The sequence below is a fragment of the Plectropomus leopardus genome, chromosome 9 (genome assembly GCF_026936395.1).
Source record: "Plectropomus leopardus strain MGB_pleo_1.0 chromosome 9, ASM2693639v1, whole genome shotgun sequence".
In the NCBI taxonomy this organism is placed as follows: Eukaryota; Metazoa; Chordata; class Actinopteri; order Perciformes; family Serranidae; genus Plectropomus; species Plectropomus leopardus.
The window spans coordinates 8,026,008-8,039,977 of record NC_142184.1 but is presented as its reverse complement, the minus strand read 5'-3'; the positions used below and the strand labels follow the sequence as shown (position 1 = coordinate 8,039,977).

The following is a 13,970-nucleotide window of genomic DNA, read 5'->3' as shown; positions in this document are numbered from 1 at the left end:
AACTGTAATTATTACTTTAGTGTAAGTACTTTGCTGCTAATTATTTCAGTGTAAAATAACAATGAGTTTTTGGTCAAATTTAAGTTCTCTTGTTTTTCATAACTATAACATTACTCAGGATTTTACCCTTGAAGTGATTACATTGTTATTATTATGAAAAAAGTAACAAATATTTGAACTACGTTGTTATTTTATCTTGAGATGAATATTTCACAAAAATATCAAATTTTGAACAACAAAATGGTCATCTAAACTATATAAATTTAAATCCAAATACATTAAAGATAAAGACAGTAAGAAGAAAGTACTGTTGATAAAAAAAAAATACTTTTGTGCCACAAAAATGAGTCTTGGCAGAAAAACTGAGAAGTATGAGAAATCAGTTTGTTCTTCATCACAGACTATGTGCGTTACGAGTTTCATGATTTTATCTTATTTCTGCATGTTGCATTTTGAGATGTTACAATTGCCCCCAGTCTCCCCTATAAGAGCTCAGCTTCAAATACCAATAGTAAACAAAAATTCACAATGTTATCAAAATGTATGCCATATGCATGAACACGGCCAAAATTATATATAAATATAAAATAAAGAATGAAAAGCGCGAAAAATAAGCCTTGACAGGGTTAAATTGTTTTGCTGACCACCAGAGGAGCCGCAGTGGGAGTTTTTTGGTGGGAGTTGTGTGTTTAACGAGCAGACCCTGAAGGCAGCATAAAGTTATGGACAATAAAGGGAGACGTGAAGGAGGTGGGAGTGAGTGAGCCGAGGGAGGAGGGACTATAACAGCACAAGTCACTCCTAAACTTCAACACATTGTCGTCTTCGCCTCTCATCGGAAGATTTTAAAAACTTCATCTGAAAGGTAAACCTAAAAACAACTCCGAAATATCCTGTTTTATCTGTTGATGCTAACCGTTTTTTTCCGTTTATGGCGTTTGAACCTAGCTTGTTAAAGACCGTTTAAACGATCTTCACAAAGACAAAAGGATGTTTTTCAGCTTCATAGTCATGGTGGAAACGTTTTTTTGTGTGTTTGTGTTTACTCAAGACTAACTTAGTTAGAAACTCTAACAAATTCAATAAGAGAAATGTCGCTCAGGTTGATGTAATTACGCGGACAAAGCCGATATTGTTGTAAACTATTAGCGTTGATTAACGGTCTGGGCTGGGCTCCGCTTCTTCCTCAAAACGGCACTTTCTTCAGGGCCCCGACGATGTGTTTTAACGGCCTAAACAGATTTGTTAAGTAGAATTTAAGGAAAAGCCCTGCCTTTCTTTTAAGGCCTAATTATTGTTTACATAAAGTAATAAAAAAAAATCTGGTGGCTATAAACTTTGATTTGTCTTTTAATTATATTTTGAATGTATGCCATCGCCTTGGGTGTAAATAAATGAGTCAAACAACGGGGACACGTGGGGTCCACTAAAGTTTTTGATAAAAAACATAAAGTCTAAAAAAGTTTCTAACAGCTGTCCAGTTCACAGGTCAAGATTTTCTTTTTTATTGTGAAATGAAATGACTCATGTTTTCCACGCAAATGCTGCTGATCATATTTCAGCTGATGCAATGTTCACAAAACTCTGCCTTAAAATAGTGAATCTAACAAAGTTTGTTCACATTTTTTAAATCCAGGAAACAGATCGCCGTCAGCCATGGGTGTAGAGGGGGGAATGAAATGTGTCAAGTACCTGCTCTTCATTTTCAACTTCATTTTCTGGGTGAGTAGCAGCCAACCACCTCTTTTAATGTTTACTATGGAAAGAAAGCAAAGTGGATGCAGATCTAAGCGTAATGTTACTGAGAAGTGAAGGGAGCACCCAATAATATAAGAATTTCCTGAAAATGTAATAACATTTTAATACACAAGTTTGCACTAAACTTGGTTGAAAATGTCATAAAATCCCAATAACCCAATAATTTATTAAACTGACCAATAATGTAATAAAAAGTCCTAACTGTTATTGTAATAACTTTTTGCACAGTACAAAGCGATGCTAACTAGGGGTCGACAGATTATCGGCCTGGACAATAATCCAGGCCCATATTTGGGGTTTTGCAGATTATTTGTATGGGCATTTAGTTTAATTATCTCTGATTAAATTAATTAGTTAAAAAGGTTTGCCGTATATGTTGTTTAAGTCTCAGTTTTGATTAAACATTTGCAAAGGCATTTAAACAAAGTTTGGTGTCGGAGTTTGTTAGATTCCAGATTCTTGATAATGACAGAAAGATTTCAGTTTTATGTAAATGCATAACAGTTCCAAATATCTGTTATTGGTCTCATTAACTACTAATAATCAGTATCAGTATCGGCCCTGAAAACCAATATCAGTTGACCCCTAATGCTAACTTTGCCTTATTAAAAAAGAAATCAATAAAGGTGTAAAAAGTCTTTTGGTGAGGCCTTTTTTTATAACCCGTTTAAGTGCAATTGAGTGAAAGTCAGTAAGTTTCTACCTTTAAAGTATCAGGCCAACTTTTTTCTTCATTTCAAATTTAATTTAAAACCCTTTTTGAATGCAGAAATGTCATAGGTTCAGGTCAGGTGAGTGTTTTGCCTCTATTGCACACTTTTTTTAATTGACATTTTATTAAATAATTTGTTTTGAAAAAAAGACCCACCTGAAAGGTATGACATTATTGGTAAATATGTGATAACAGTATCAGTCAGAACAATTTATTACACTTTATTACATTTTCAGTCAAATTAAGTGCACATTTTATTGCATTTTCAGACCTTGAATCATTTTCAGGAAATTATTGCATTTTTCGGTGCTGCAGTAGCTTGTTTAGGCCTAAATTGAAGCGATGAAGAAGCGAACAGGAACTAAAGCTAGGTTATTTTGTCTATTGTGATGAGCGTTATCTTTTTGGCAGTCTGAAATATGAACTAGTTATGTGGCATTTCTCCTTTTTGCCAACCCTCGTGACTTTGAGCGGGAGCCCTGGTCGTGTTATCCCAACACACACCATGTAATCATCTGTAAAATCAGCTGATGAGCAAACACACAACCTGTGACATACCCTCTTAATTTATTCCACCTGAACGCTCACTCACGGCCCGCGTTTGTCTGATAGAAGTGTTTGTTTAATAGCCATGAAAGCATGGAAGAACACACACAGGAGGACACTCTTCTCAAATATCCTGGATTAACCTGAACGCTTCCTGGATGTCACCTGTTTGCAGTTGATACATTGTGTGTTTGAGGGCTGTGGAGCGAGACGTGGTGATGATGGAATGTGAATCTTATGACCAGATTTCAGTGTAACCGCGTCATGTGACCCGTCGTCCACATCGACACTGTACTTTTTCTACCTCTCCTTCAGTGACACAATGCCACTTAAAGCATTACACAGTGAACTCAGCAGCGCCGAGGGAAACACTGATAATCATCTCACACGAGGGAGGAAGTACAGAGTGACGCGCGTGTTTTATCCGCTCTACTTACTTTGTGCACATTTATAGGACTGAAATTAACTATTAGTTTCACTATTGTTTTTTGTTTGTTGTGTTGCATTAAGCTGAGTATCTGCTTGTTGGACATAACAAGAAATAAGGACATCACTCTGGTGTTTTTTACTGATCTCCAACACTTTATAGACTAATCTAATTGAGCAATAACTGAAATATTAATGCGGTGGCTGGTGCATGACCAGATGATTGATGATTGATTGATTAATGATTAATAAAAGCGTCGGACGTAGTAATACTAAAAAAATATGTCTCTACAGAGGAACTTATTATTTATTTTAATTATTTACAAATACTGTACATTAATAACATGCAAAAAAAAAATATTTGTACAATGCCTTTAAATGAAGGGTTAAAGCAATCTGGTACCTTATTAATTTTTTAATGTATTAATGTAATAATGTAAAATGTTTACAGATTATGAAGTAAAATTTACATTATTATAATGTAAAATAATAATTGGCTTTTTTTTAACTATATATTTATTTTATTTTGCTGATATTTGGGTCAACTTTTGGCTTATATAGGATCAGTAAAACTAAATCTTGGGGTTTGGCTTATTCTTTTTTGGTTATTAACTGAGAAAATTTGTGTGAAATAATCTTTGTTTCTCAAGATATATGTAACCAAAAACAAAAATTATTTATTCTTTCAATTAAAAAAAAAAATGCCAGAGTGACATCTTCACCTATTTTTTGTCCGTTTAGCACTTTGTAGTGATGAAATGCACATTTTTACACATTATACTGTAGTTTTAAGCAGATAAAAGTTTATTTGTTGTTGTTTATTTATGTTTTTTGGCTGGTAAATAACAGATGATGACTGATAATGCAGTAAAACACAGCTGTATTATTAAAAATGAGAGATCACTGTCACACTGTCAGCGGGGGGGCAACACCTCCGAGCCCTCGACTGCTCCTCTCTTGCTCAGACGACACACCTTCGAGCTTCGCCTTACTTTTGATCTCAGCATAAACAGACCTGTAAAGTTTCGTGACTGCGTCTTGCACAGCTGCAACATTATCATGCTGATAAAAATCTGTCCACTGTCAGACATAAACACCTGACAAAGGAATTAAAACAACTTCTGTGGCAGTTTCTGCTACAGCCGTGATGACACACACACTCAAGGGGAAAACAGTACCAGCCATCGGGATGCTGAGCATAGTGGCTTGATTTTTTTTATAAAAAAAAAAACATGGGAATAGGGTGATGAGCAACTTAACAAAGAAATGCCCAAAAATGTGCAAGAAATTAGTAAAAAGTTACATGAATAAGCACAAAAAATGCACAAAAAAACATACAAAAAAAACAAGAAAATTGCTAGGAAAGAATGTGCTAGACTTTTTTTTCCTATATTTTCTGCAACATAATTTTAAATGTAAGAGAATTATACATTCAGTTTTTTGAATATTTTTCTTGTTTGTGTTTTTTTTAAATCTAATAATCCCCAATTATAATTTTTTTCCTCCCTTTTTTGCTTTTTGCAGGACGTGTCTCGCCAAGTTGTTCATTATGTTTTTCCTTTCCTTTTTTGAAGAAATCAAACTAATTTTCTTAGGTTTCAGAAGTATTAAATACTAATCAAAGGCATCTGAATGCAGCGCAAGAAAGATGTCGATTCAGGTGTTAAAGGGTTAATAAACAAGTAAAAATATACTTATATCTGCTTTGAACTACATTACAAGTCGTTTTGTGAGTCTGTGTCATCACGCCAAAATGTGATCTCTCATTTTGTGAGTATTTTGCAAAGTGTTTATATGTCTGTCTGTGGACGTACTTCGTCACTGCAGTAGTAACTGCGTAAGATGTAGCCACAAAACTTTGCAAATGTGTATTTGAGATCACATTGAAGGCCGAGTTTGAATACTCGGGTGCTGGAAGTAGGAATTAGTAACCCCCCGCCCACATTAGTTTTAAGCAGGTCTGATGGCTTTGATGGATAGTCTCTACTTATTTTATAGTATTCTCTTTTCTCTCTCATGTCTTTTGTCTCTGCCCTGTTTGCCTGAGCTGTTCACTCCTTTTATGTTTTCCTAGCTCAGCCATTAGCCACTTATTTGACTCATGCTCAAATATTTACTTTGGTGTTGCCAAAAAGGAGAGGGCCTCACTGCAGAGAGGGCTTAATATGGATAACACACAACCAACTGGGCTGATAGTCGTCTGACGTTAATAAAGCACTGACAGACTCCAGTGTAAACATTTAGTTTTTTACCATGTAATTTTACTTGAAATTAGTAATCAGACCAGTTTTGCTGGGAGTTGTTGATCTTAGTGCTGCTGTTGATTTGTTAACAGAAAACTGACTGTACGGCTTTTTAATGTTAATTAAAAACTGCCATAGAGAAGCTAATAACCTTGAGCTGAATTTATGACTTAATCCTGTTCTGCGTCCTGTCAGGACGTGTTTGTTTTTGCTTGGTGACATAAAGTTAAAGTGATAAGATCGATAAATTAACTCAGTCTGACCCACAAATGATCATAAAAGCATTAGAAAGGATAAAGCCGCCTCTTTGACTATGTATTAACGAGCTGAAGTAATTTATAAGTCAAACAAGATAATATTAATTTGAAATTATTTAAAGGGAGCTTTGCCCATTTTACAAAATTCACATGATTCCTACGGTCATAAGAGTCGATGCTCCAAAAATATTAGTAAACATGAATCATTTTCTTCCTAACCAAAAACCAGGGTGTCAAAAGTCAAACTTGTGATGTCATTAAGTCTGGAGCTGCTTCATAGACAATAAATGGTCCAATACGACAGTGAGAGCAGCCAGGGGATGTTCTGAGTTTATGCGTTTTCTGTTTCAGGACTGAGAATACTGCAATACAATAAAGCTCATTTGGGTGTAAAAAAGAGAACAAACAAAGTGTGGGTCAACAAAATTAGTCTCCCATTTGTTATCTATAGACCAGGTCCAGACTTTACACTTCATGACATCACAAATTTGAGTTTTATCCAGGGTTCCCGCGGAGCCTTAAAAAGTCTAAAAATGCAATGAATCCATTAATCTAAAGAAAAAAAGGCTTTAACTGGTATGAAATTGACTTAAACTAATCTTTTAAAAGGCTTAAAATGTTCAGACATAGGAAGTAGGATTTTGTCACCAGCCTGGCAGATTATTGAGACAGATTTTTGACATTTTGCCAGTTATCTGTATCGGTATTTTATTTTAATTATCGTTTATAAAATTAATTATTAAAAATTGCAAAGAAAGTCATAGCATGAAAGGAACGTTTACTTTGTGAAATCTCAGGGAGCTTTTATTATTTATTCATTTCTTCTTAAAAATGTCACTTAACTTTTTTTAAAAAGTTGCTGGGAACTTGCTGTATTTGATGTTGAAAGTCTCAATTTTGACTAAACATTTGCTAAAGGCATTTAAGCAAAGTTTTGTGTTGGATTTAGTTATTTTCTAAATTCTAAATATTGAAAGAAAGATTTTTATTTTCATGGTAAATGCATATCGGTTCCAAATAATGGTTATCTGTCTCATTAATTACTAATAATCGGGTTAATTATCGTCCCTGAAAAAAACAATATTGGTTGATCCCCAATTTTTTACACACTTTTCTAGGCTAAACAGTCAATGGAGAAAATAAGAATGTAATAATTTCCGAACAATAGGGAAAATAAACATTAGTGGAGGCTCTGTTTTAACGAACGTTAAGCTCATTGCAACATTATAGTGAAGTCACAATCAATGACACAAGTTTAAAGTCAGAGTCACTTGATTTTCCAAACTGATTAATGTTTTTTTTTGTATTTCCTGCCTTGTGGAAAGTTTTTTTCTTCTCCTTCTGTCTTCATGTGTTAATCGCTGATGTGTCATCACGTAGGATGCTGTTCAAAGCCTCATAGTCAGTGTTTATGTACAAATATGTACAAATTATGAGCCCTTCTGCACTTTGTACAGTTCGGCTTGTTAAAGGGAGTCTTTAAGCTCGTAAATCTGATGTTAGTTTTCCGGCTGCAGATCCAAAAAAAAAAACAAATGCTCAGACACGGTGGAGTCACGGTGGAGTTGAATGGGGCTGCAATTTAAGATTATTTTCCTATTTAATTAATCTCCCTGTTATTTTCTTAATTAATCATTTGGCCCATAAAATAAATCTTATACATATTTTTTTATTAACTAATAGTTTCAGCTCCAGTAGTTAAACCCTTTCTGTCCTAAGATTGATCCCACCACAGTCATATCTACACTGAGTGTACCATCTGCAGTCAAACTAAAGGACGCGACGTTAACTTTGGCGAGTTGACCCCAGTTGATGGCGGTCAAATGGTCCATCCGTACGGTATTTGTAAAAGATCTCACGAGGTGCTCTCGTCATCCGACCCACAGCAGTGACTCGTAAATAGCACTTTTTTATCATCTGATCGTTTCACATTGGCTGCATAGGGAAGTGAAAACTGTTGCAATTTCCTTTCATCTGTTTAGAATAAGCACCTAATCATTTAGACAAAGTGAGGTGTTTATACAGGTTTGAATTTTATTAGCAAGTGAATATTTGTTGTTTCGTGACTAAATAATAGAATAGAAATGTATCAGTTTGACATTCATACAGCTACATTTATGTGGTTTTACTTACCAAGTTTAACATTTCCAATAGTGAGTTTGGCTCAATGGACGGTAAAGCTGGTCACTTATTCAGTTCGCCATTTTGGTGCTGACTGAACTGGACGATGAAATAGCTTGTCATGAAATGTACAAACATTCATGGTCCCCAGAAGATGAATTCTACTTTGGTGATCCCCTGATTTTTAATTTCCATCATCAGGTCCAAATTTCTAAGTAATGGCATTCCTGTCAGCGTACTGTAGTGCTAATTAGCAAATGTTATCATGCTAACTCTTAAAACTGAGATCATAAACATGATGAATATTATACACTCAGCATGTTAGCATTGTTACTGAGAACATATTTGCATGTCCTGATGTTAGTGGTTATCTCAGTAAAGCCTCACAGAGCAACTGGCATCACGACTCCACTTTCGCACACTAGAAACATCTAATGAATAAGCTCAGATTGAGCAGTTTGGGATATAAAATTAAAAATCAATTTAATTCAGACACCAACATTTAAAAAATTTCCTTAGACACCTGCTGGAGGGAGTGTGGACCGGTTTCAGCGGACCATGCACATATTTTTTCCATTAGTTTGGACATTTTGGAAAGAGATTGTGGGCCTAAAATCTAACTTTTCTTTGATTTTGGGAAAAATGGGATTGTAATAATGTAAATAAAATAATCATCTAAACCATGTAACAATTTTTACAGTTGTTCATTTGTAAATTTTTACTCAATGGTATCAGATCGGTACTTGGTATTAGCTCATGCACAAGTTCAGGTATCAAAATCTATATAGGAAAGACAAAACAATAATAATATTTGGAACATTTCTACGTCAAACCAACCCTGCCTTTTCTTTCTTGCAGTTATGTGGCCTAGCACTGATTATTGTGGGAATCCTGGTTCAAGTGGGTTTGCACAACACCTTAAAGATCCGTGATGCGTCGGCCTCAGGAGTGCCCATCCTACTCATCGCAGTCGGCGTGGTGATTTTCTTCATCTCTTTCTTCGGTTGCTGCGGTGCCTGGAAGGAGAATTACTGCATGGTTACCACGGTAATTCACATAGTGTAGTATCTGCTGAACTACAGATAAACAAAAAGGTTTAATTGACTTTGCAGGACAGAAAATGTGTTCATGTAAATAACTTAAATATATATTATTTCCCCCAGTTTGCCATCCTTCTCTTTCTGATCATTCTTATTGAGATCGCAGCTGCCATCGCCGGATACATCTACAGAAACAAAGTGAGTGCAGAATTTCACAGATTTTTGTGTCACAGTCAGGGTTCCCACGGATCCTTAAAAAGTCTTAAAAGGCATTTAATTTATTCATCTAATCCTTTAGAAGTCTTAAAAATGCTCAGACATGGAAAGTTTGATTTTATGAATAGTTTTTTTCTGACGTTGTGTAGTGAAATCTCTACATATTTGGTAACATCTATGTTTTCATTGAATAATTGAATAAATTCCTCTTCTTAAACTCGTCATGATGGTAATCAAAGCAGTAGAACACAAAATCACCAGAAAAACCATCCAGAAACAGCAGATATTTCCCACTTCTGTTGGTAAATCAACACATACTTTTATGATATTGTTATATGTTGATCATCTTTTGTGTGTTTAACTCTAAGGGGGGTTGGGGTTTTTTCCAGACATTTGACTTACTTTTCACTGGACAAAAAAAATATGTCACAATTAACATTTGGACAAAATAAAATTGTCCTTCTTCAGTTTTGGTTAGTAGAAAATTGGTGTCAAACTTAATTCTGAGTGGCATAAAAAAGTCTTTAAAGGTATTAACTCTACCTTGCCTTCAGCTGCAGGAACCCTGATTACAGCATGTTAGACTCTGCAGGTTTGCTTTAACTTCCATGTTGTGTCTCCCCTCTAGCTCTCAGCTGTCGTCGAGGACAGTCTCACTGACATGATAAACAGCTACAAGAACGGCACAGCTGATTTCCAAAAGAGCGTGGATAAACTGCAGGAGGATGTGAGTTCAGTGTAAATTCTCAGTGTCACTGTTTACTCAGTCCGACAACACCTTCACATAACACTGCTGCATCCTGTTGGTCTGCGCTGCACAGTGTGACACTGTTTTTCTTCGCACCATCTGTTGACACAAGGTACATCCTTTTACTGTGCATTGCTGATGCATCCACATGAAATGTTTTTCATTTGACTCACTTGCAGTTGAAATGCTGCGGTGGGAACAGCTCCTCTGACTGGAGAAACTTTGGCCCTGATGGAAAGACGGTGCCTGACTCATGCTGCATCAAAGTCTCTCCAAAATGTGGAGTCGGAGCCATGACAGACGCCGCCAAAGTGCACCAGAAGGTAAACTGTGACTGCTTAACACAAAACACAGCTGAACGATTTCATGTGAAGCAGCAGCAGGAGGAAATGTTTGCAATAGCAGAAACTTATTACAGCTCCGATTGTGCTGTAGGAGAGTGACACAGGATTAAATACATACATAGATACATACATACCATCCCTATCAAAATAAAGTCACATAATGCAAATGACTGAGCCCAGTCCACACTGATACTTGATGTTTTAAAAGAATCCTTATACATATTTAAATAATGTATGCAGGGCATTTTACAGATGAAAAACGATATGATGACAAACAATGATATAGCAACACTGGGCCTCATCCAGCAATATTTTCTTAAATTTCTCTTCGTACAATCGTAAGCAATCAAAATCTGCTCTTACCCAGATGTACTAAATGATGAATCCCACTTGATCATAAGAAACTTATCAGCATAGGTCACACCTATATAAGAGCAGGGCTGTGTTTAGCTCCGATAAAAAAATTTTTTCAAACAGAAACGGTGGTGCGTTGAGCAGGCTGTTGTGTTACATAAGCACTGTGTCTTTTAATACAGCAGGGTTTAATTAAATTCCACTCAAAGGGACTGTATCAACCTTGGAAACATACTTTCACTTTGTCTAAACAAGTGTGAAATTAAAAACGTTGTACAATATGTAAAGATCTACCTATCTATTTGCTTTTTAATACAAAATGCTGCTGATTGGTTGACACCGCTGACGCACAGTTTCACATCATTTAGAGGAAACGTGTCGTTCGTGTTGTGCCATGTGCAAACTCTGGCACATGCCCAGGAATGGGAGAGATGCCACCAAAAAAGGCTGCAAGAAAAGCATCTGCAATGGACATAATGTTACATAAACTTCAACAAAGTAAACATGTGATGGCAAAACATTTGTGATACTTTAAATGTTGTGTCAGCAGCAGTGGGAGAAGAAGTGCTCAGATCCTTTTAACAACTAATAAACTTCTTAAACACTAATACCACACTGTATAAATAATCTGTTACTAGTAAGTTCCTGCAATGAAAACGTTCGTAAAAGTATGTAAGTACAACCGGGGAAATGTATATAAGTATTTAAAGTAAAAGTACTCATGCAGAAATTTTTAAATCAATCTAATAAATTAAAATAATTAAGAGGAAAGCCAACAAATCCTCGTATTTGAGAAACTGGAATCATGAAATGTTTTTGCAGACTTACAATTATTAAATAAAAAGTTAGCTGATGAATTGACCAATTGTTTCAGCTGCGCTTGTGTATTTTCATACAGTCTGTGTGCAGAAATCTTAATTTGTAAAATAACTTTGAGTTTAAAGTAATCAAGTACATCAGATTTGTACTTTAGTACAGTACTTGATTAAATGCACTTAGTTAAATTCCACCACTGCTCAGAAGGACACTGTAATTAAAATTAAAAAAAAAAGTTTTTAAAGCAGTGCTTTTGGCAATCTGAAACAGCTGAGGAGCCTTTCATACGTCTCATCAACACGTTCTCGGCATCAGACCTGCGAAAGCATCAAAGAGCAGTGTGAAGAGAAAGAGGCTGAACATTGTGACAAACATACAGAGAATTATGACCCAACTCTTCATTTCTGCTTTGCAGAGGCAGCAGCAAAAACCTCCGATATGTAAACTCACCATCATCTACACGTTTGACACCAAACAGCCGACAAAGTTTAAGACTCGTTGCTTTAAAAGGTCAAACATCAACTGAGCTACAGAGACAATAGTTAGTTTAGACCAAACCGGAGCTGAACAGAATGTAAATATTAGACAGAAACATGACTCCAGTGGGATTATGATGGTGCTTTGTGCCAAATAGGTACACACACACACACACACACACCTACACACACACACACACACCTACAGTTTGTGTGTTTAGCGAGTCCCCACACAGGTGCTTGTAAAAACATCTCTCACCCTAAACTATAGATAACGAAGACCGTGTAACAAATTATTGATCAAGTATTTCCTTATTTGGTGTGACAACTTCTCTTCAAGGTCATTTTTGTATTTTGTCACCTTAATCAAATATGCATATCGAATTCATGAAACAGGGTTGCCTCCTCAATACTTTTTTACATATTGGGCTTTAAGGTCAAAGAGCTTTCAGGGTGTGTGGGACTTAAGACGAAGAGGAAATGACTCCAAAGTCAACAAAACACGAACGTTAGTAAGAAGTCAGTGTTTGACAAAGAGTCAACAGGTTTCACATAACACTCAACCAGTGAAATGTTCATATGAAATCTAACTTTCTTTTGTTGTCGTAGGGTTGCCACGACTCCTTTGAGGCTTTACTGAAGAAAAACCTCCTTTGGGTGATAGTCGCAGCTCTGGTCATTGCTTTCCTGCAGGTACGTGACATCAATAAAAGAGACGTTACTGTTACCAGACATGAAGAACTCCTTATCAGTTTATCTTTGCTGCTAAAATTAACCTATTAGAATTATTTTACTTTGTCATTTTAAAGTTACAGCTGGTAACTTATAAAAATAACTTTGTCTTATTTGCTGAAAGTGTCACACCGACACAAAAGTGCATGAGACAGACAGACCAATCAGAGCCGAGGAATCTCTTAAGGCCTTTAAACAGTAGCTGCATTTACATGCACATTTTTTTCTAAATCTGATTGAAATCAGTCTGATTGATTTCAGGTCAACTGTTGACATGGGATGTCCTCTAATAGGATCTGGTGTTTACGGAGCAGCGGTGTGACGTGCAAAAAATATGAATATAGTAACTTTGACACTTAAGAGTAACAACTGACACATTTCACACACTCTCACGCCACAAGTGCATCTTCTCAAAGTGAAAAATAAATAACGGATAATGACAGCAGCACAGCGTGAGTGAGTTACTATGGTTACAGAGCCGCTCGAGTGTCTTGTCGGCCGCACCCCCCACTGTTGACAAAGTTATTTTCATAAAAGTTACCAACGAAATCTTATTTTTTATTACATTATTTTCATGTGTGGGGTTTTTATCTTGCTTATTAAACTGTTATAGGATGGAAATAAAAGCTATTTTATACATCATTAAAAAAATCTATTTTTATTGCAGGCACGGAAAAAAAATCTGTTATAAACATCCGTTAACCTCTCCCTCTTGTATGTGATTGTTTTACAGATTTTGGGCATCGTGTTCGCCTGCGTGTTGATGAGAGGCATCCGCAGCGGCTACGAAGTCATGTGATTCAGCTCCACACCTGAGTAGCTCGTGTCGCCCCGATTAGGAGCTTCATTTGGAAACTTTTAATATGTTCATCCTATACTTCAGATATAATGCACAGAACAATATATTTTCACTTGTTTTGATTTTGGATTATATTTTCTTAGGTTGATGTCTCTGCTTTGAAACTGTACTTAGGAAACTGTAGGAAAGATGAATGTCCAAATTGTTGTCAGCATTTTTTCTTGCTGGTTGTGAGGGATTCTAACATCTTAAACTTTACTCATGTTAAGAGACTTAAGATCGGTTTTTATGTTTTGCTGGTTCCTAGAGTCTGCTTTTATTAAAGACTCTTTAAATTCTGTCTGAAATTTGAAAATTGTAAATAAAAACAGGGGAAACTAAT

At 35.9% G+C, this 13,970-nt stretch overlaps 1 protein-coding gene across 1 annotated transcript; it reads left to right on the top strand.

Annotated features, from left to right (window-relative positions):
* The first annotated feature begins 713 nt into the window (after positions 1 to 713).
* Positions 714 to 13,969, top strand: cd63 (CD63 molecule). The gene is made up of 8 exons (XM_042491693.2): positions 714 to 865; positions 1,637 to 1,722; positions 8,922 to 9,110; positions 9,227 to 9,301; positions 9,948 to 10,046; positions 10,247 to 10,390; positions 12,667 to 12,750; positions 13,523 to 13,969. Exons 2-8 carry the CDS (start codon positions 1,657 to 1,659, stop codon positions 13,586 to 13,588), a joined length of 723 nt encoding a protein of 240 aa, XP_042347627.1. The 5' UTR covers positions 714 to 865; positions 1,637 to 1,656; the 3' UTR covers positions 13,589 to 13,969.
* Position 13,970: the final 1 nt, after the last annotated feature.